Genomic DNA, 23,920 nt, shown 5'->3' with positions numbered 1-23,920 from the left:
AATGTGTCAGATTTAGAGAATGGTTCCAAGTAAAGCACAAAGTGCTTTTACAAACTGCCAATTATGCACATACATATGCATGCAGAAGAAAACTAGTGTTACATTTTTGCAAATGTTACATTTTGCACCTGCTCCTCTCTATAACAATTGGACTTCACATTTTAATGAAATCAAAATGGCAAGCCACACAAAGCAGCTATACACAGGAGAAGTTACTACACAAAGACAACCTGATTAAGAGTAAGCTGCACATACCACAATGCCATATATGGTGTTGTCAAGGGAGTAGCTGAGGCCGGCCTGCATGGCTGCATATGTGTACTCATTTAGTGCATCTGTGAAGAGCCGCACGAACATGTGCGTCATGTTGGTGTGGTGTGGGTCTTGGTATGCAACTGGGCTGGAAATAAAAAACATCTACTTCACCTACAAGTGTAAAGCACTGCCGCTTTGCAAAAATGCACAATTCATGCGGAACATGCAAGATGAGTAATACTAATAGATAACAAACAGAGGGATTATCAGGGAGGGATCAAAACACGGTTTATCGTAGAAGCTGCAAAGATTCAAGACATTAAAAGATACATCAAACCCCTAGTAAACACACCCAGATTTATTGCATACAAATAATGTTAATTTTTAAATAGCACATACACCTTATAAAACTATTTTCGTTAAGGATCAGCTCCAACTAGCAAATCTGGCATATCTGTTGTGTATTCACGTTAACAAAAGCATCAAAACCTTTTCATACTCTCAGCAGGTGGAAGTGAGGTAACACATCCTTGAATTTCCGGCTGAATACATGTTCCAGCAGCAAAGTGGGTTGATCTAAAATGGCCACTGGACACACGAACCTGCTCTAAATCAATCAATGAAATTCAGTATAAGCCTATGTGATCGCAAAACCTGAAACTGCCAACATGCTTTTTAAATAAAAATTGGTTGCTCAATACCGAATTCTTCATGAAGACTACATGTAGGAACAGAAATAAGTTTATTCATGGACGGAGATCAGTAAATAACATTTTGTTTGTATTGCTTCAAATGGAGCCCACATCATCATCCCATTTTATGTCCACTGCAGGACAAAGGCCTCTCCCTGCAATATTACCTCTGTCTTGCACCAGTGCAGCCCATATAAAGGCAGGTTACTTAAAATACATAATACAAGACTTCCACACAGTTATGTTTCAAAATGCAATGTCATTTAAAATAAACTGGCAGCATAAATGAATGCACGTATATTTTGGAACCTTCATAATCAAGCTTCATATTTTTCAAACAAGTATTTATTTTTTTACTCTCTCACTGTGCATTTGTAGGTGCGTCTGTGAAGGAAGGGCATGTGGGAGTAGCGGCAAAAACTGCACTTTTCTTCGTGTCATCATCATCAGCCCATTTTTATGTCCACTGCAGGACGAAGGCCTCTCCCTGCAATCTCCCTTTACCCCTGTCCTGCGCCGACTGATTCCAACTTGCGCCTGCGAATTTCCTTATTTCATCACCCCACCTAGTCTTCTGCCGTCCTCGATTGAGGTGAATGCTAGACATCACTAATTGAGGTGAATGCTAGACATCACTAATCTATGATCACTGCACTTTACCCTACTTAATACTTCTACATCCTGCACTATGCTGGGATCGGCAAAAAGTTTGAAATAAATCTCTTTTCTTGTTTCCCCATTAGGGATTTTCTAGGTCCAATTTTTGTTCCAACGCTTCCTGAAGAAGGTGTTTATTATTCGGAGCTTACACTTTTCCGCGCATTGTACCAAAATCTCTCCACTAGTGTTCCCAAAGTCGATGCTGTAGTTGCCGATTGCTTGTTCACCAGGCTACCTTTTCCCCACTTTTGCACTGAAGTCGGCCATCAGTACAGTTTACTGAGCTTGCACTTTTCTCATACCTAATTCAACATCTTCATAAAACTGTTCAATTTCATCATCATACCTGGAGGTTGGAGCATAGGTTTGTACTACCTTTATTCTATACCTCCAATTTAGTTTTATTAACGACTACTGCTACCCGGTCATTAATGCAGTAGAATTCGTCAATGTTGCTCGCTATGTCCTGCTTTTTATCTTGGAGTCCTTTAAGCAGAGCACATGGCCATTAGTCAGCGCCATGTAAGCCTCACCAGTTCTAACCTCACTAAGGACAATATCCCACACAATGCCTGACAGAGTCTCAAAGAGTCCTGCTAAGCTAGCTTCACTCGAGAGAGTTCGTGTGTTCAGCATTGCCAGGTTCAGCTTCCAGTAGCAGCCTGTCAGGGTCCATAGATTCTTAGCACCCTCTGCTGCATTACAGGTCTAACCGCTGCCTTGGTCAAGTACTCTGCAGCTGCTGGGGACTAAGAGAACTGGTTGATCGAATGAGTCATTCTTAATGTAATGCAGTTTAATCAACAACCCAAAACAACACGCAGGCAGGCCTGTTGATCAAGCATCAGGCACCAAGCGCACGAGTCCTATCCTCAAGTAAGGCATCGATGTTGTGCCCAAAGTACATGGCTGTCTTCTTCACTATAACTTCCCCTGGAGAAGAGAGCACCATCCTGGGAACTCTAGGAGAGGATGACTGGGTCGTAATACAGCACAGTCTCGTGCATGTGCTCAACAGACGGCACGCGCAGCTCGACGAGGTTATTTACAGGGGACGTCTGTAGCACTAGGCATCAGGAATCGTGGTACTTGGTGAGGAGTTTAGAGGTAAGACCGGGAATGATCGAAGGTAGCCAGACCAAAAAGTCCAGCTGATATGCGAATGTGGGTGGGTCATCACAGCGATGAAACTTTTGCTGGCATTAGTCTTCAGTTGCAAAAGAGTGGGCGACCTGGCAGCATTTCTCGACGTTATCTGGAAGCTTCGGACAGTGGCATGCACTCAGACAGGTGTCAATCGTTTCAAGTGTAAAGGAAGGTTCATGGCTATATACATGAAAGAATGGGGAAAAACTCATCATGGCCTATAAGGTGGTGTTGTAGGCATGGTAAAACGAGGTCCCTGTTGGTGTGATTGGATGCAATGTATATGGATAGCATATCACTCAAAGAATTCAGCTGATAGGCAGTAGCAGTACAATGGACAGTACGGCATGTAGTAAGGAGTGCGTTAACTACCTCGTAAAGGAAGACACGTCCTCTGTGACTCAGAAGTTCACGAGGCGCACAATGGTGAAGTACGAAGTGTTGCAAGAGGAAGGACACAACATCACAGGATGTGGCGGTTACTAGGGCAGCTGTTTCTGCATAACGCATCAGATGATCTACAACAACAACAATCCAGGGATTCCCAGCAGCTGTGCAGGGTAGAGGGCAGTAGAGGTCGACGCTGACATGGTTGAATTGTCGAGAGGGGCACGTAATTGGCTGCTAGGGGCCACAATGACAGCGAGCAGGAGACCTGCAACATTGGCATGCTGAACATGAGCACATGCACTACAGGAGAAAAGTGCCCTGCCACTAAAAGCGTAAGCGCAGCCTGGTGTAAATTTTAAAAAGGCCAGCATGGGCCCATTGTGAGTCTGCATGGAAAGCGGAGCACACATCTACACAGTGGCAGCAAGGGACGACGAACAACCACTTGCAGCTGTTGGAAGTGTAGCTGTGTCGATAGAACAGTCCGTCCCGCACTGCAAAGTGAGAAGCTTGACGCCAGAGAGCATGAGAAGGGCAACCCGCTGGGGAGTCAGAAAGGCAGTCCAAAAGATCCGCAATCCACAGATTTTGCGCAGTTCTGCAACCATATCGATGAGCGCTGGTGACAAAAACACCGAGTTGATGACGGAAAGGCAGGTCAGGTCACTTTATGTGATGCGAGCGAAAGAAAGCATCCATGTCTGTGTGTTTACGGCCAGACAGACAACACGGATGTCAAAGTCCTGTAACCAGAGGGCCCAGCAGACAAGGCGGCCTGATGGGTCTTTCACTGTCAACAGCCAAGATAGGGTGTGATGGTCGGCAACGACGTTGAAGAGACGGCAGTACAGGTGTGGTCGAAATTTTCCAAGGGCTCAAATGACAGCTAAGCACTCCTTTTCTGTGATGGAGTAATTAGATTCGGCCTTGGTTAGTGTCCAGCTCAGGTGGGCTACTACGTATTTGCCGTATCCACTTTTGCACTGAGCATGCATAGCACCAAGTCCTATGCCACTAGCATCCGCATGTATTTGTGGGAGACATAGGGTGGGGTAGAAATGTTACAGTAAGGGCGGCGATGTGAGCAGACGGCGCAATCTTGTAAACATGTCGTCGCAAGCTGAGGACCAGGTAGGAAGGCCAGTGTCGCCTTGCAGGAGTTGCGTCAAAGGAGCGATGACAGAAGCGAAATTCCTGATAAAACAATGAAAGTATGAGCAGGACCCGACAAAGGTTCGAAGTTCCTTCAGGGATGTGGGTTTAAGGAAATCGGTGATGGTGTGAAGTTTCGAAGCGTTGGGTAAAATGCCATCATTCGAAACCACGTGCCCGAGTACAGTCGCCGATGGATTTTTGGGACTCCAAAAATTCGGACTTGATGCATATTCTGGACTTCATAAATGCACCATTAGGGTTCCCATAGTGCTAATGCATTTTTGCGAGTGATTTTTCTGACGAATTCAGGCCCCAAAGTTTGATTTTCCAGACTAAATGGTTTGTTCCAAGCAACGCTACGGTGGCTAGATGGGTAGGCGTGCCAACAGCCCGGCGTGAAGAGTAGTTCAGCACTTCGCTTCCCTATGTCAAACGTGGCGCTGCGGTTGGAGGCTTGTCACAAGCGGTGCACATTGTGTGTGCTGCTGTGGCCGTATTACATTGCAACTGTGGCACATTTAACATCATGTTTAAACTGAAAACCACCTTCACAGTGACATCATAGGCAGTCACAAATTTCCGTATTCAACAGAACCCTGTCATTTGTGAAGGTAACGTACTTGCCTTTCCCTCACCTGTTCGTTTCCCTGTTAGAGGTGCAAAAATACAAGAGCTATTAACACTGTTTAGTTCGGTAAACACATTTAACTTGAGTCTACGAGGTGAAGCTCAAATTCTGCATGGATGAAACAGCCCTCTATCAGTCCTAAAGCAAGAAAGGTGAAAGTTTGCTTTGTGGAACAGATGTATATAGGGGCTGTATGTGAGCAGCAATTCATGCAGGGTGTGTTATTTACCATGGAACGCATAAGAGAAATGATTGGGCTTGAAGGGATGTAAAATACAATGGCATAAATAGTTTATAAATAGTTGCATAAATAACTGATATAAGCCATCTGGCGTGAGGAAGCCATCTGGCGTGATTTTCTCGCGATCCATTTCGTCAACTGAAATTTGTCAGTAGCCGGATCGAAGATCGATCGACGAAAAGTATTTAGCTCCGTGCAAGCAGTCCAAGGCGTCATCGATGCGAGGTAGGCGGTAGACGTCTTTTCGCGTGATCTTGTTTAAAAGGTTATAATCGATGCAAAAATGACAGGAACCATCTTTCTTTTTCACAAGGCCGCCAGGCAAAGCCCAAGAACTGGCTCATGGCTCGATGACCCCTTTGCGGAACATTTTGTCCACTTCTCATTGGATGACTCGACGTTCAGCATGCGATATATATACAATAGTGACGCCGATGAATAGGATTCCTATTTCCAGTGTTTATATGGTGCTGAACAACAGATGTTTGGCCTAAAGGCCTGACGCCGAGATCAAAGATGTCGCTGTACGATGCAAGCAGGAGACGTATGCAAGCCCGTGACATTCCCATAGGGCCAACGAGGCCAATTTTTGCAGCCGACGCTAGCGTCACCTGGATTCTAACGGTATTTGCACTGATACCAGAAAGATGTTTACTTACTAATAATAGATGATGTTTTGAATATTATTCACTTACAATCTAAAGTTAAAAATGACAGGTGACATCTGAATAATTTCTAGTTTTTTAGAAAGTTAAATGTGTATGGAGAGCGCAATGAAGCTTGTGAGGAGCACCGCACTGCAGACGACCAACGCTGGCATCGTCTGCTTCTGCTATTGCTGTTAAGCTGCCTGCTTGCTTTGGCCAGGTATATCCCTATATATATATATATATATATATATATATATATATATATATATATATATATATATATATATATATATATATATATATATATTGTAAAGGGGGTTTATTCGGCTCGTAGAGCAGCAGCGACAAACTCAGCACCAGCAGGTAGGGCGCAGCCAGCGAACGAACTGGGTACGTGCCATGCGATGGCAACGGGGCTTTTCAGCCTGCCGATCTTCTTCGTCACAGTCTCCCTCCTGGCGACCTAGGAAGAGGTGGGCGGGCTGGAGAGGATACGGGTGGGCGCAAAGGTGGACGCAAAGGTGGGCGAAGGGGGCCGTAGGTCTGTGGCGCAGGCCTCATCGCGACTTCGGTGTACGTCAGGGGAGCGGCCGTTGGAGCCTGCTGAAGAGAAGGCGAAGTGTGGTCGGCTACCTGCTCCTTGATGACAGATTGGAGAGCGGGCGCCAACGGAGTACTCGGCTGGCCGTGTCCAAGTGGAATCAAGGAAAGCTGACGAGCCACCTCTTCACGGACGAACTCCTTGATCTGTAGCAGCAGCGAAGTGTTATCCGGGGCAGCAGCCAAGCTCGACATTGAAGCGGCCTGAGGTGTAGATTGGCTGGTGGCTACGCGTTGTTTGCGCAGTTCGTCAAAGCTTTGACACAGATTGACGAGTTCAGAGACTGTCGAGGGATTTTTCGCCAACAACGCCTTTTAAGATATGGCGGATATGGCGATTGCAGAGGTCGACAACATCTTCTATATAGCTCGTAAACGTGTCCCCGCACTGTTGCGCATGGCCACGCAAACGTTGCTCGGCACGAAGCTTGCGAACCGCGGGGCGCCCGAATACCTCTGTCACGTTAGTCTTGAAGGCCATCCACATCGTCAGATCACGTTCGTGGTTGCGGTGCCACATGCTGGCGACACCGCTCTAATAAAACGACACGTAATTAAGTTTTTTGGTGTTGTCCCAGTGGTTGTGGATGCTCGCCCGGTCGTAGTCAGCGAGCCAGTCTTCGACGTCATCGTCTTCAGTACCACTGAAGATGAGTGGGTCGCGTTGCCGCAACTGGCCGGGGCAGACCACGGTAGTCACCGGGGCAGCGGGTTGTGGTTGTGGTGGTCCTTTTTCCGGCATTACGAAGACGGGCTGCAGTGTCCGATTACGAAGTTCCAGAATTCTGGTTGTACCCAGCACCTCCACCAATTGTAAAGGGGGTTTATTCGGCTCGTAGAGCAGCAGCGACAAACTCAGCACCAGCAGGTAGGGCGCAGCCAGCGAACGAACTGGGTACGTGCCACGCGATGGCAACGGGGCTTTTCAGCCTGCCGATCGTCTTTGTCACAATAAGTGTGTGTGCGTGTGTGCGTGTGTGCGTGCGTGCGTGTGTGTGTGTGTGTGTGTGTGTGTATTCTTATTAAGGACTCAGAATTACCTTGTACTTTTACCTTTGACGGTTGGCACTGCTGCATAGGCCGAGCGAAATCACGACGCTTATCACATTAACTTGCTGCCAATAAACAGCTTTATTATAACATCATTGATGTTTACATGAAATAAAAAGCACGTGAGGAACGTTTCAGATATGCTGGTGCGTAACATGCATAGTTGTTTATGTGCAAAAAGATACTACGTACAGGCTCGCCACAAATTTTTGGTGGACACAAGCTATCCGCCGCTGAATCAAGAAATACATCCGACCACATAAAGCCATCGCACACGTTGCTAAAGTTCCTCCACTTTCGTAGCTGAAGATGTCGTGCCACTTCGTTCACAATATTCATAAACTGCAACTTGATTTGAGCCAGTGCCTCCTGTTTGAGCAGAAACACATAGCTTTCACAAGGGCGAATTCTACAGCGACTGTTCGTCTTCTGGTCCAAAGTGCCTGCTCTCTTTCTCTTGCAGTTTACCATTCGAGAAGTCACATTATAAAAATTTTCAGCATTTAAGCTGAATTTGCTTCAAAAAGTTTATAATTTAAGATAAAAATGCTTTTCTGTGCGTGCTGGTTTGATGCGTTGCACATAAAGTTTACATAATAAAGGCTTAGCAGGCATTTCGATTATCGCTGCCGGCAGTGCGCTGTCATCGTTTTGATGGTGGCACCACCCTAAGGCTTGGACGCGAAACATGCCACAGGCTTGACGTATGTCCATGGCCTGCGCAGAGGTGAGGTCAGGTGCAATTCTTTTCGCGAAGTCATCCGTTAAGGAACCAGAGCTGTGAGCTGCAATTGGCGCTAGGAAATTACTCTCGGCATTCAGACTCTCAATGTTAAATTCGGAACCACTAGAAACACTGGCCAAGAACACGCCAGCCGGAATCACTTGAGGGCACAGGCTGAAATTCAGAAGCGGTAGAATGATGTTGTTATTAGTAACCGTGACCAGAATATGCGGAACAGCAATGTTACGGTTCAAAAGCACGTCGATGATGGGGCGAAGCAGTCACCGTCAGGAACCTATGGCTGGGCGGTCAAAGTGACGCAAGTAACTGCCTTGGATGACAGACGAACATCAAGAAGCGAGCATAAGTGCGGTGGGGCGGTGCTCGGAGCATTGGCGAGTTGAGGCAGTTCTAACTGAATACCGGTTGCGCAGTCGGTGAGAGCAGAATGAATGGATAAAAATTCCAATCCAAGGATAACATTGTGAGGGCAGTTGTTGATCACAGCAAAGAGAACAGAAGTAGGGCGGCCGGCTATAATTAAACGCGCAGTACACATTCCAAGTACAACCAGCACGCCACAGTCGGCCACACGAAGTACTCGGGCAGCTGCTGGGGGAGGACCTTCTTTAAACGTCTACGTAGCTAGTACTCATCACAGATACGTGGGCTCCAGGATTGTCGAGTGCTTGGACAGGTAAGCCGTCTATTTTAACGACAATTACACTTCACTTTGTGGGCACAGACAGAGGATTTGCTACAGTAGTGGGCAATGCAGCCCCACCGAGAGAGCTGCATTTTTTAGTTTTGCGAAAGGGTGCAGCCAAAAGCCACAGGGGACGAAAGGCGACGTGGCTGCAGCGAACGGGAAGATGGGCGACGTGTTTGCACTGAGCGAGACTGGTGTCTGTGTGGCGATGGTGAGCGGCTATTCCACGTGTTCCTAGCAGAATAGTCGGCGCTGTTAGAGTCTGTGTTGGGTGAAACATTGCGGGTATTTCCGTTAAAACGGCTCAGGTTGGTCGGCGTGCGAGGTGTTGAGGGCCACGAGCTGCGACAGTATCGGGCAACATGACCAATGCGGCGACAGGTGAAACATATCGGCTGGTCGTCCCACTCCACTCAGTCGGGTTACGATAACGCGAAGAGAAGCGTCGGGATGGAGTGAAAATAGTAGAAGGGTGTTCGTGAGCTCTGGGATTGGCAACAGCACAGACAGAATGTAATCCAATGTTTTCAAGTTCCTGATGAACGATGGCTTGTACGAGGTGAACCGAAAAAGTGGTAGCATGAGGACGACGTGAACAGAAAGCTGCGGGCGCCATCGCATCCAGTTCACATCTAACAATTCGCACCACGTCCTTTGATGGCAACGCATGCTGCTGTGTGGGTTGATCTTCACATGCCGACGTTGCAGCAGTAGTGGGAAGTTGGGCGAATGGTTGCAAGACGCATCGGCTTTTGGCCTGCTCGAATTGTCGGCACTCTTTAATGATTGCATCAACTGTAGAGAAGCTTTTGCACATGAGCAGAACTCACCGATATGTTACGGGGCTGTTGGAAGTATAGAAGATTGTATTTACAATATATATACAAAATGAGTCAGATTAGATAAGATGGCTGAGCACCAACAACACGCAGCAGCCAGCGTCCTATGATCTTCTTCCTCTCTTCTTTCATCCTTCCGTAACAATTTTATCTTGGTGATGCTGTTTTTATTTTTGATTTTATGCTGCTCACAACCGGTGACTCCTGAATGCTAGAGCTGGCGAAGGGGGGCAAAAATACCAGCAGCAGGGCATCTGCCAGTTGTTTTGTCCGCGGCCGCTGCACTTCAAGCTGAATTTTTCACACACCGAATCATTTCGTCGGCCCTCTTTGAGCAAGTCATTTTTTTTTTTACTGGTTTACAAATACCCATTCTTCAGCTGTAGAACACGCAACATTTAATTGGCATCCTATTTGCTTGAAGGTTGTGCAAGTTTGGCTCGCTGTCTCTTCAGGATTATTTCAACGGTCGCCAGTCTGTCGGAGCCTTGCTTTTTCTTTTTCTAGGAACTTTCTTCAATATAAGCTGCAGCGTTGGGCAGCATCGCAGCGACAGTGTCGCTCATTAGGCATACATATGCCATCGGAGTCTGCACAATGTTCCTGCCGGTCATACGCTCTATGACATGCTCCTTGAAGTGGTGCTAGCAAGTGACTGATGTGGCTGGAACATTTTGTCAGCACAGTGAAAGGCAAGCTTGCGTCTCCCGAAATGTTCTGGGTCTCAGCGCATCGAAGCCAATCATAATTTTGTCCGTGATTTTGTATGTATGTAGCCAAACTTACAAATTGGCTCAAAACAAGTGGTGTCCTTCCGGCTTGTTTTCTTCTGTCCAGGGACACTTTCACTCTATCTCAACATAATTTAACCATTTTCTTTGAGGTTTTACTCTGAAAACCAATTATTTTAAATATAAGAACCGTGCAATAACAACACACTCATAGCAGACAATGCACGCTTCGCGACAGGCCTATGACCACAGCGCCACTCCTGCTTTCATGATGCGGAGAAGCAGTACTACGCCGGTCGGCACACTTGCCCATCTAGCCATCATAGCCACGCTACCCGACCTTGAGGGCCGCCATGTTAGATTTTCCACTGGCTTGGCTTCGAGTGGCCTCCTCTATAGCCTTCAAGATTGGGACATGCACAACATTCTTCAGTCTCGGAGGCCATGCCCGCTTCCCCTTGGATGACAAAATGCTCTAGGGGACGGCAGTTGTTTCTTTCTGTCAGCACTATCATCATAATCACTTGATGAAAGATCCATTTTTATTCAATTATTTATTTTTAAAGTTTCGGATGCTATTTGCACGTGGTGTGTCCACAGAGCAGGTGTGTCTTAGAGACGTCCATCCATGTGTGTGTTCGTGCAGCTTCGCACTTATGTGGTCGGCACCACCTTGTGTGCCTTCTCGTGAGCCAAGTTGTACGAAGAAACGTGGCTCGTTTCTTCTATTTCAATGGCAATCTCTGGCACCAGAGATCGCAGATCGCCAACGCGGTGACGCTCTTTTCAGACTGTATACAGAGACGACGTCACTCTTGCATCAATCCAAGCAAATCTGATCGCCTCCAAGCGTAGTACGAGGCAGGATGTTATCAAAGATTTTTTAAGCCACTTTAAGCCTAATAAATTGCATTTTTTGGCTGAACGAATTTTTCGGACTGTTCAACTTTTCGGTCTCTGCGAAGGCCGTAAAACTGGCCAGTGACTGTATCATTAGCTGCTTGGCTCCAAAGCGTCATTTCTTCATACTGAGCTGGCGGCCTGCATCAGTTAAAGGGACACTAAAGGCAAATACTAAGTCGACGTAGGCTGTTTGAATGCCATTGCAGAGACCTTACAACTCTTGCTTCGTGCCAAGAAAAGACAGTTTACGCGAAAATTGTATCTGAAGGGTCCGAATACCTTTTTTGTAATTCGTATCTCCCACCACCCAACTGGGGGAGTGGTGACGTCGCATACGCCATTACCACTCTTTGCTGCTGTAGGTGAGTAAAATAGTGCCTGACAGATGGCGGTACCGAGCCATAACAGAGCGGTGGATTTGCCGATGCAGATGCTTTTTGGTCACAGCGTATACCATTCGGGCATCCCATGACATCACATGGAAGGTGAATTCTCTGCTACTTGCAGTTTGTGTGAGTTTCGCAAGCCAGCAAAACCAGCGCAGCCCTACGCAATAACAAAACTACTGAAACATGAAAGCATGGGCAGTGCGGAGTCAATTGAAAACGAAACCTTTAGACCGCCCATTTCACTGTCAAGGGTCATTTCAATGATTTCTTTTTTCTAATGAAATAGAACTGGACAAGTTGCATTTTATTTTGTCTTATAATACAACACAAGCATGTCTCTTGCAATGTGTGGTTGAGTACCAGTGACAGAATTTATCAGTGTAGATATTTGTCCTTGTGCTTTTTGCGCTACAGGAAACACTGCAAAAAGACAGAATTTAACTAAGGAGTGCTTTCGTCATCAGGCAAGTACAGTAAAACCTCGTTAAACTGCACCCACTTAAGCAGTAGTTTCATTTTAAAAGTAGTAAAGTCAAATCCCCAACTCAGCAATGTGTTTTGTATTCGCATAAACCGTACAAGCTTATTGCGTACGCATCGGTTAACATGTAGTGTCACCTCTTTTCGCCGAGCAAACACGGTGCGTCGTCTCCATCGGGCAGCCCGGCAGAACAACAAGCCTCAGAGATTGAACAACGGCCTCCAAGCGCCCTGTGCGTTTGCGCATGAAGCCACATCAACATCAACATAATTTCGGCGCCGTGCCAGAGAGCGTTGTGGCGTCATGCAAGTGAGCACTCACGTAATGCCAAAGCTCGGATAAAAAAAAACGCCAGGTGCTCAGCATAGAAGAAAAATTAGACGTCATTCGTGCTATCGAATGTGACGCAAAGAAGTCGGCGCTGGCACGCGACAGGGGTCTGCTGTTGACTACGGTGTGTGGCATTTGGAACGCGAAGAAGTTGCTCGGCAGCGCTGCTGCGACCGCGAAGAGATGTCGGCTACGAGGTTCGACTTTTCACCATCGTTGCCTCTGTTGTTGCCGAAGAGTCGACTAGTGGAACTGATGAGGGCGACACGGAAAGCGGCAGCATCGGAGATTCAGGCCCGACAGTTGCAGAAGCTGCACGTTACGTCAGCTTCACGAGTGCAATCGTCGTGACGAAAACAGCACCCCGCAATGAAAACGGCGCCCCGCGACTACTGCAGTGCTACCGCGCGCATACACGGAGAATGCATAATGCCAACGAGGAATCTGCCATGTGAGTGTTTGCTAAGAGAGAGGGCTGGCTGAAAAGCTGGCTTGCAGCTTCATTAAGTTTGAGGCCGCTGTCGTCGCTGCTAGGCCACCATGGCATCAAACGAAAATAACACTTCTGTCGTGCGAAGTGAATAAATACTGCACGTTTTTTTCCCCCTTTCATCGCACTCTCTCGGAGTTCCGTTTTTGACAGGTAAATGGGCGATCTCATGCTATTTTGGTTAAGCAGTACTACCGTTCAGTACGTACTTTTTCCGAGCTCCGGTCAACTACGGTTTAACGAGGTTTCACTGTACTTGAACGACCCTGTACTTGAACGTCCCTGGGGAGTCTCCAATCATGTCCTGCATTTACCTCAATTTCTCTATTAAGGCTCTGTTCACAATAGTATCGACGCCTTAGCAATTCTTGAGCTTAGCTTATCCTCTTAGCTTGATTTAATATTTGGCTTTAGTGTCCCTTTAAGCCTTGCAACACATGCTCGAGAGGGCACGGATGAGTGGCAAAGTCAGCAGAAAAGACGACCATGTCATCAAGGCAACGTAAGCACATCTTCCATTTTAGCCTACGGAGGAAATTGTCCATAATTCCTCCAAAAGTAGCAGGGGAATTGCAAAGCCCAGATGGCATAACGTTAAATTCATACAGGTCATCTGGTGTTACGAAAGCTGTTTTTTGGTGATTGGCCAGAGCCATCAGCACTTGCAATACAACAGCATTACCCAGATTATTCAAGGGCACCCAGCATTGTGGGTTGTCATTGAAAACTGTTGGAAAAACGGGCAGCAGTGAAAATGAGGTCTATGAAACAACTGGAGAGAGTACTTCACTTCTTGTTTTATATAAGGAACTCTTAATTGACCTCCCAGATGAGGAGTGTACAATACGATGTACCATTTAGCCATTTTTGCTGGCCATTTTTATGTGAAGTGCAGAACCAGGCTTGGTGGACGTGGCAACGCCAAGTGATGGTGGTTGGCAGACAAGTCTGTAGCCGGTCTTGTGCATACACCAGCTCATAGCCCTGATGGCAAAAGGGACATGAACTGGTAGGTTGGTTTGATTTATCAGGGTCACTTCGATGTCTCCACTTGTTTGTGATGCGAGGTGTTAGTTTAACACCCAAGCCTGTGCAAAATCATCTCTTTGTTTGTCAAGCCACTAGGGATGGCCACAGAGCACAAGGAAATTGGTGCATGTGTCTGCAAACAAAAGTAGATTTTGCAGACTAAAAGGCATAGTCTGAGGTTGTCATTGATTGAAGAATGAGAAGCACCCATGGGGTCTGGGTTATTGATGGGTTGCTTTGACAGTATGTCAGCAGTCATGTTCCCAGCTACAGCCACATGGCCAGTAACCCATTCAACAGTGATCTTGTGCTATTGTGTCTTGCTGAGCCGATTAACTTCCTGCACTATTCATAGCTTTGAATGGACAAGTTTCAGTTCCGTGAGGGCGTGTGTCGAATCTATTTTTAGGATTAAAGCATCACTCCTACTGATTAGCTGAACTGGGATAACTTCTACAGTGTCTCAAATGCCAAAGTACAGTCTTTGGTGGAGGTGCGTGGAGGTTGTAGAGTTTGGGAAGGAAGTGGTATTGGTGTCGGGCGCCACACTGATGGTCGCTCTATAGCCTACGCTGCCGGCGAGCCTCGAAAACAAGTACCTAGCCTATGCTACCAGCACATCACACGGAGGCTAAGCAGGCCCACACTGTTGTCCATACCTTCACGATGAGAGCTGCTAGCTTAGTGACAAGTTGCAAGGACAAGGGTTGAAGGAACTGAACAGGGGGTTTATTCATAATGGTAGGGGAGAATTAAAGCGGCAACCATATGCATGCGATATTCAAGTAACAAGCGGCGTGACAGGCAGACCCCATCACACTGTCATGTCACGGTGTGTCGAATCTATTTTTAGGACTAAAGCATCACTCCTACTGATTAGCTGAACTGGGATAACTTCTACAGTGTCTCAAATGCCAAAGTACAGGTGACCACATGAGCATGACATCACGAAAAAATGCAGCAACAAATTTTTATTGTCAGAATAAATACAATCGTATGCCCATAAAAAAATCGCAACCAGGCTACGAGCTGAATTTATTAATCAAAATTTACTCAATCTTGTTTTAATATGCCATCACCAATAAAAATGTGTGTCCCATATCTCCAACGTGAAATGCCATGGTGCCCCTCTAGGGGAAAAGAAATCTAAACACTTCTGCTGCTCCCGGTGGCCTCTCAGGCCTAACCACACCAAACAAACTACTGATATCAATAACAGCCTCAAAACATTGCCGATACTTTCTCGTCGGTGAGAGATGAGACGAAGCGATGGCTGATTTTACCATTTGTTACTTTCTATTATGCTGGAGAGCAAGTGGCAGGAGTGAGTTCAGATTGAAGCAGAAGGACTGGTTGCTACCACACTGTTCTGCAATCAAGCAGTACATGGTGGAAGCTGCTACATGAACTTCTTGGCAACAAGCAAAGTTTTCTGGCTGGCGAAAAGAAAAAAAGAATGCGACATGACTAGCGAAGGCGGTAGATTGCCCTCTGAGACGGCAAAACCTGTCACTCATTGCAGTCGTCATCCCTTGAAAATCGCGTACATGTGGCTGTTTTTAGGGCAAACTTATTCACAAGTAAATGCATACTCGTACTGGCAGAAGTACAGAGCACTGTACAAATTGTCACGAAAAGACAATTGAGGATGTACCCATCATCGGCGAGACAGACAGTTGTCCAAGATGGCGTACACAAAACTCAAGCTGGCGTCCTCAGCCTCTGCTTCTTCTTCAGCGACCACCTCTTGATAAGTGCGCATTCAAGTAACTTCTTTTTCAGCGCTGGCACATAACACCTAGCGGCATTATCCCCCCGCCAAAAAAAAAAAGCATCGACCCGATGCTTACGAAACTACGATGCTTACTAAAAGAAAGTGGAAGTGTGGAAGTCGTATGAGATCAGGTTGGCGCCGCCTTAACGTGCGAAATACGGTTTGAGGCGAACAACATGCACTATCTCTGAGTGGTGCTGTCGACGCCGAGGCGATGCGGCACCGTCGGGAATGACCTCATAGTTCACTTCACTAACGCGGCTTATCACTTTGTAGGGTCTAAAGTATCTACTCAGCAGCTTCTCCGACAACCCCTGGCGACAAATTGGAGTCCACACCCAGACTTGGTCACCTGGCTGGTACTCGACTTGCCGATGCCGAAGATTGTAGCGTCGCGCGTCTGCACTCTGCTGCGTCGTGATGTGTATGCGCGCGAGTTGATGAGCTTCCTCTGCGTCGGAAGTAAGTGATGCGTTGGTGTCGTGGGGGAGCATTGCGTCTAGCGTGGTCTGGACTTCGCGCCCGTAGACAAGACGGAACGGTGTGAAGCGTGTTGTTTCCTGAATGGCGGTGTTGTACGCGAATGTAACGTACGGCAGGACTTGATCCCATGTTTTATGGTGGACGTCTACATACATAGACAGCATGTCAGCAATGATTTTGTTTAGCCGTTCCGTCAGTCCGTTGGTCTGCGGATGATAGGCAGTGGCTTTGCGATGCTGCGTGCAGCTCAGCTCGAATATGTCCTCTATCAGTTGGGCCGTAAGGGCAGTTCCTCTGTCGGTGATGACATATGATGGGGCACCATGTCTTAGGACTATCTGATCGATAAAGAACTGGGCAACTTCGTAGGCGGTGGCACGTTGCACAGCTTTCATCTCGGCGTAGCGTGTTAGATAGTCTGTGGCGATTATAATCCACTTGTTTCCGCTGGCTGACAAGGGAAAGGGTCCCAGAAGATCCATACCGATTTGATCAAACGGTGCGCTAGGTGGTGCGATGGGTTGCAGTAACCCCCCGGGCTTCAAAGACGGCGATTTCCTGCGTTGACACTCACGGCATCTTTGCACGTAACGCTTCACCGTGGTGGAAAGTCTGGGCCAGTAGTACGTCTGGCGTACTCTTGCAAGAGCGCGTGAAAATCCCAAGTGTCCAGACATGGGCTCATCATGGCAGGCTTGGAGAATGTCATCACGGAGGGTGGCAGGTACGACCAATAGATACTCTTTGTCGCTGGCACTCGAGTTTTTCTTGTAGAGGACACCCTTTCGGAGGCAGAAGGTCGAGAGACTGCGAGAAATGTGTCGTGGAATTGTAACATTCTTGCCTTCTAGGTGATCAATGAGAGGGCGTATTTCGGCATCCTCGCGCTGTCGTGTGATCAGGTCAGATGCAGTGAGGGCCCCAAGGAATGCGCCGTCTTCGTCCATGTCCTTATCGCAAGTTTTGACGGGAGCGCGCAACAACGTGTCCGCATCTTCGTGTTTGCGGCCCGATTTGTAGACAATGGTAACATCGAACTCCTGCAGTCGGAGACTCCATCGAGCAAGTCGCCCGGACGGGTCTTGTAGGTTGGCTAGCCAACACAAGGAATGGTGGTCTGTCACCACCTTGAAAGGGCGACCGTAGAGATAAGGCCGAAATTTCATGATGGCCCACACAACCGCTAGACACTCTTTCTTGGAAGTGGTGTAGTTAATTTCGGCTCGTGAAAGGGTGCGACTGGCGTAAGCGATCACTCGCTCGACGCCTTCCTGGTGTTGAACGAGAACAGCGCCAAGACTGATGTTGCTTGCGTCGGTATGCACCTCGGTGTCAGCGTCCTCGTCAAAGTGAGTGAGAACGGGTGATTCCTGCAGGCGCTGCCGTAACTCGGTGAAAGCTGCGTCCTGCTCGTCCGTCCAAACGAAGGGTGTGTCTTCTCGCGTGAGGCGTATCAGTGGTTCGGCGATCCGGGAGAAACTGGCGATGAAGCGATGATAGTACGCACACAGACCGAGAAAGCGGCGTACTGCTTTCTTGTCACGAGGAGTCGGAAAAGCAGCAACAGCGGATGTTTTGTCTGGGTCAGGCTGGACACCGTCGGCGTTCACGACATGACCGAGAAACTTCAACTCTTCGTAACCGAAGTGACACTTTTCTGGCTTTAGTGTGAGATTAGCGGAGCAGAGCGCCTCAAGTACCGCCTCTAAACGCTTCAGATGTTCTTCGAAGGTCGCCGCAAACACGACGACGTCATCTAAGTATACTAAACAACTGTGCCACTTTAGACCCGTAAGAACAGTGTCCATCATTCTCTGGAATGTGGCCGGTGCAGAACACAGGCCGAATGGAAGTACTTTAAATTCGTACAGTCTATCCGGGGTAACAAAGGCAGTTTTTCGCGATCTCGTTCGTCAACTTCGATTTGCCAATATCCACTCTTCAAATCTATTGATGAAAAATACTTGGTTCGCCGCAGCTGATCTAACGAATCATCAATCCGCGGAAGCAGATAAACGTCTTCTTTTGTGACGTTATTCAACTTTCTATAGTCAACACAAAACCTAAGCGTTCCGTCTTTCTTTTTGACAAGGACCACCGGCGACAACCAAGGGCTTTGGGATGGTTGTATGACGTCATCGTCAAGCATTTCTTTCACTTGTGTATTAATCACGTTGCGCTCTTTCGCCGAAACGCGATAAGGCAGTTGTCGTATGGGACGAGAATCGTCATACGTGATTATTCGGTGTCTCGTGATGGGCGTCTGGCGTACCTTAGAAGTAGATGCGAAGCACTCCTTGAACCGAAGTAGCAACTCGCGCAGCGCTTTTTGCTTTTCCTCCGAAAGGTCTGAATTGATGTCGATGTTGCTGAGCGTCTGAGCTGGGTTGTCCTTTGTCATAGACGCAAAGCATTCAGCAACGTCTGCTATGGGCTCAGCAAAAGCGATAGTAGTAAGACGAAACAGGTGCCGATGTTCCTGGCTGAAGTTCGTCACGAGGAGCGCAGAATGTCCACCTCGAAGCATAATGAGACTGCGGGCTGCACATACACCGTGAGTCAGCATAAGGGAGGAATTGCCCTCTGCAACAGCTTCGCCGTCACGCAGATCGTCGCATACGACCGCTACCAGGACACTTGCGCGTGGTGGTAAAGTTACACTCTCGGCGTAAACCCGAAGCGCATTACGTCGGCAATTGTCGCGGCTGTTTGCTGCTGTCTCTGTCGAAAAAGTCACTGTGCGTGCCCGGAGGTCTCTAACAGCACCATACTCTCGCAGAAGGTCGACGCCCAAGATGAGGTCCCGAGAACAATCGCGGAGTATAAGGCAGCTAGCTGGAAACGTGGACCCACGAATTTGTACTCTGACCGTGCACATGCCCAACGGTGTTACGGTATGCCCGCCAGCAGTACGAATTTGCGTTTCACACCAAGGCGTGATAACTTTTCTAAGTTCCGTCGCTAGTTTTCCGCACAAGATCGAGTAGTCGGCACCCGTATCCAATAACGCACTAACGTGGCGGCCGTCGAGCACAACAGGTATGTCTAGCGAGAGTCTGTCGCTGAGTTCGGCTGCTGTCGTCGCTGAATCGTGCTGAATAGACCATGCTTGCGTCGATGGGAGGTCTTCGGAAGGGCGATTATCAGCGGCCTCGCCCCCGAAGGTCGCTGTTCTTAGTTTTCCCGGCGAGGGCTTGGCGATCGTCCCTGCGGTGCCATTGGAGGGCTTCTAGGAGCTGGGGAAGATCGCCTGGGAAACGGCGAGCGCGACTGCCGCCGCGGGAACAGTGGCATACCCTGCTGGTTCAAGTACTCTTCAATCGCCCTACTCTTCAAGTACTCTTCAATGCCGCTAGGTGTTACGCGCCAGCGCTGAAAAAGAAGCGACTTGAACGCGCGCTCGGCAGGAGGTGGGCGCTGAAGAAGATGCAGAGGCTGAGGACGCCAGCTTGAATTTTGTGTACGCCATCTTGGACAACTGTCTGTCTCGCCGACGCCGGGTACATCTTCAATTGCCCTAGGCCTTTCTCCATATCTGGGGCTTGGTGAATTCGCGGCGAAACCTTGCAGTCCAAGGCGGTGGTATGGCCATTCGCGGTATACGTGACCGGCTTCTCCACAGTGATAGCACAGAGGCCTTCTGTCCGGGGTACGCCGGACGTCAGATTTCCTTTCGAGCGGGCGCCGATCCTCCATACGTGGGATCGGTTGGTTGCACTGATGGGAGCAGCGGGACGTATGACGCGGCGTAAGACATGGCGGGGATGAAATGGGTCGGAGCGCGGAGAGGGACTCTCCCCAAAACCTCCGCATACGATGGCCGCTGCAACTGTGCTGTCACAGGCGGCGCATTGTTGCTTGCGACGGGACCTTGGATCGCTTGCTGCACTTCACTTCTCACGAGGGCAGAAATGGAGCCCAGCGTGGGCTGAGGCGGGCAGCTGAGCCGTTGAAGCTCCTCATGAACCACAGAGCGGATAAGGTCTCGGAGAACGTCCAGGTTTCCAAAGGCAACCGCGTCCGTCAGTGAAGCAGCATTCTCGTGTCTGTCATACGTAGCTGAGCGCTGGTCCGCAGGTGAAGTAGCGTTCATTTGCCTTTCATAAAAAGCTGTACGATGGCGCAGCATCTTTTTCATCGTGGTGGCTTCGGTTAAGAATTCACCCACGGTCTTCGGCGGGCTTCGAACCAGGCCAGCAAATAGCTGTTCTTTAACTCCCCGCATTAGATGGAGCAGCTTCTTTTCCTCTGACATGGTAGGGTCCACCAGACGGAAGAGGCGCGTCATATCCTCTACGTACGACGTCAGGCTCTCATTCGGCAGATGAATGCGGGATTGGAGCGCCCGTTCGGCTCGTTCGCGGCGATCAGCATTGGTGTATGTCTCCAGCAAGGCACAGCGGAACTCGAGCCACGATTTCAGGAGCCCTTCTCGGTTCTCGTACCAAGTGCGAGCACCGTCCTCCAAGCTGAAGTACATGTTTCTCAGCTTCGCCACGTCGCTCCATTCGTTTATCTCAGCAACGCGCTCAAACTGGGCTAACCAGTCTTCAACATCCTCGAAGACATCCCCGTGGAACACTTTCGGCACTCTGAGATTCTGGAGCAGGTACTGAGTTGCCGTTGTGGCCGTACCTTGCATAATGGTCGATGGAGACATCGATGTTCCTTCCATACTGGTCCGTGGGGGCGTCGATGTTGTTGCGGAGATGTGATCAAGCTCCGGAGGTAATCCTCGGATTCTCCTGCTGGCCCGGTGAACAGGGGTGTCCACTAGTGTAGGGCTGGTACTCCTGCTACCAGGAGGAGTTTGTGGCATCGGATGAACCGTATCCCGCACCTCCACCAGTTTTGTCACGAAAAGACAATTGAAGATGTACCCGGCGTCGGCGAGACAGACAGTTGTCCAAGATGGCATACACAAAACTCAAGCTGGCGTCCTCAGCCTCTGCTTCTTCTTCAGCCCCCACCCCTTGCCGAGCACGCATTCAAGTCACTTCTTTTTCAGCGCTGGCGCCTAACACCTAGCGGCAATATTTACTAGTAGCACACAGCTACAGCAGTCTCGAAGCACAAGCTACATCGTTATGGGAACACACTACATGAGGACGGAGCACATGTCTACATTCTGGCAGAGCACATCCGCTTGCCTGCAAGATGGTTCGTTAAATCCCATCTGTCTTGTCGAGGTCACTTGCTAGGGAAACAGCCAAACAGATGATGTCATAATTGGCCAATCCAGTGGTTTTTAGACATTGCAGAACTCTGCCTCTGAAGAGGAGAAGGTCCACAGAAAGCACATGCGCCGCCCCCGAGATGATCGTGGAAAGGGGGAAAGAAGTACACTAGTCACTTTGTTCCAGTGATGATAAGAAAGAGGTTAAAAAAAATTAAATTATGGGGGTTTTACATCTGAAAGCACGATTTGATTTTGAGCTACACCATAGTAGGGGACTCCAGATTAATTTTGACCACCTGTGGTTCTTCAATGTGAACTTAAATCTAAGTACACAGGTGTTTTTCACATTTCGCCCCCATTGAAATGCGGCCACCATGGGCGGGATTGGACCCCACGCCAGTGGCGTAGCAACAGGGGGGGCCGGGGGGCCGTGGGCCCCGGGTGCACGGGGCCAGTAGGGGGGGGGGGGGGGTGTCATATACGTCTGAAGACACCCGAAAATTGTCGATATCCTCGCCTTCCTCGCCTACACCCGGGGGGAGGGGGGGGGTGACAGAAGAGCTAAGGGCCCCGGGTGCTAGACGACCTAGCTACGCCACTGCCCCACGCCCTCGTGCTTAGCAGCCCAACCCAATAGGCACTAAGCAACTGCGGCGGGTTACGGAAGAGGTCAACGACACAAGCTCACAAAAAAAGGAAATACACTCCCCAAAATGCTGAAGCACTCCTTGACTGGATGAATGCGTTGGCATGAAGCCCAAGATGTTGCAATGGCAATCAGCCCACACCTTAAAAAGTATGTAGCCTCGGAAGACTGCTTTGCAGCGACACCACGGACAAGTTGCTTGGGTAAAACAGAGACTCTTGTAGGAGTGCAGAATTTGTCATAATCTCAGTGCCCACGTTGACTCAGTGGCATGTTGTTTAACATCGATACCACAACGATTCCGGCCTCCACGCTTGGGTTGATGCCCCAAACGTAACAAGGCGAAGAGGAATAAAACAGCTCAAAAGGTGAGGAGGAGACAGGCACCGGCGATTACGTATACGTCCTAGGAGACCATGGCATCATCAGCCTCTTCCCTTACTGGATTGTGCTGGTCACATTGCCATATGCAACACCCTTGCAGAAAGGCAGTCATGTCCGAAGAGCAGGTCCATAGCTGCAGTTGTGGTGGAGTGAAAGCGCCACCAGGTTGAAGCCACATGGAAACATTAAACTGCCAGAGCACCTGGGCGAAATGTCGTCTCTCTGGAATTCACTTGGACATTGAAGATGCATAGTTTGGGAAAGGCAATGGTGCAACATGAAGCTTTTCGTCATGCTAAGACACAAGTTGAGAGGCAGCGATGTCAATGCAAGACCCTGGAGCCGCACAAAACTAAACCAAAAACTACCTGAACCTGTTGGCATGTGTTTATTGGAAGAAATATAATGTACACCTCTCCTCTGCACAAACATAGAATGCTTCTTGCCACATAAACAAATAAAATCTTCCATCTCAGACCCTTACCTACTTCAAATACATTTTAACAAGACTATTCATAGTACTAACATTATAAAAGGATGCTTCCTGCTAGGTTCCCGTTTTCTGATCATGTATGAAATTGCTGCCTCAAATTTTGTATCAACGTACGCATTCTTAATTTGTGTTGAGTCGTAATGCACACAATTGTTTATACGACATAAAATCCATACGATACTAGGAAAAGGTTTCTAGAGTACCTACTCAATCGGCAACCTGAAACTTAGTGGTGACGGCAATTTTTTTTCCTTCTTTTTTTTCCCCCCTATTTGTAATTCAAGCACAGTAACCATGGTTCGTTTAAGCCTTTGTGGTTATGTGCTGGGCCCATCCGACACTTGAAAATATCCGTTCCAGTTAGATCTCGAGAAGCACCTGACAAAAGTGCATGCCCCTGTTCATTGGTTGAGTTGGTAGCACCAGCTTTCGGGAACTTGTTCAGCTAAGAGGTGCACTTCAAATGCCTCCAGACTAGGCTAGCACTTTTCTTTCCTCCATACTTGAAGGAATTTTCACACAATTTACGGAGTGAAGTGTCGACAGGATGGTGACATTTTCTGCATATGTGTTTTGTAAACAAAATTCACACGAGTTCAGCGAATCAAAAGATGATTTTAGTGCTGTGGATGAATATATTTCGCCTTAAAATGGTCAGCAAACGACCTAAAATGAGAGAACTTTAGAAGAAAATGACGATGTGAATCTTACAAACTTGCAGTGCAAATCCTGGCCTCCAGCCAGGACAGTGCTTTGAACACTACGACACAGTGCTGAAGTACCGCTTAGAGCCTAAGGAGTAAATATTCTTAAATAAACCAGTGAAGATGTGTTTGTTTGCCTGAGAGCTTTTTTCCCCCATGAAATGG

The 23,920-nt window shown here is 48.2% G+C and overlaps 1 protein-coding gene across 1 annotated transcript in view; it reads right to left on the bottom strand.

Annotated features, from left to right (window-relative positions):
• Window positions 1–23,920, bottom strand: part of Ide (Insulin degrading metalloproteinase) — a 316,112-nt gene that overhangs the window by 125,512 nt on the left and 166,680 nt on the right. The window contains exon 17 of the mRNA XM_065440616.1: window positions 256–400. Within this exon, the coding sequence (XP_065296688.1) occupies window positions 256–400 (145 nt within the window). The remainder of the gene's footprint in view (window positions 1–255; window positions 401–23,920) is intronic.

This window comes from Dermacentor albipictus, chromosome 1, assembly GCF_038994185.2.
Source record: "Dermacentor albipictus isolate Rhodes 1998 colony chromosome 1, USDA_Dalb.pri_finalv2, whole genome shotgun sequence".
Taxonomy (NCBI): Eukaryota; Metazoa; Arthropoda; class Arachnida; order Ixodida; family Ixodidae; genus Dermacentor; species Dermacentor albipictus.
The sequence above is the reverse complement of the archived record's forward strand: the minus strand, read 5'-3'. Positions and strand labels throughout refer to the sequence as shown.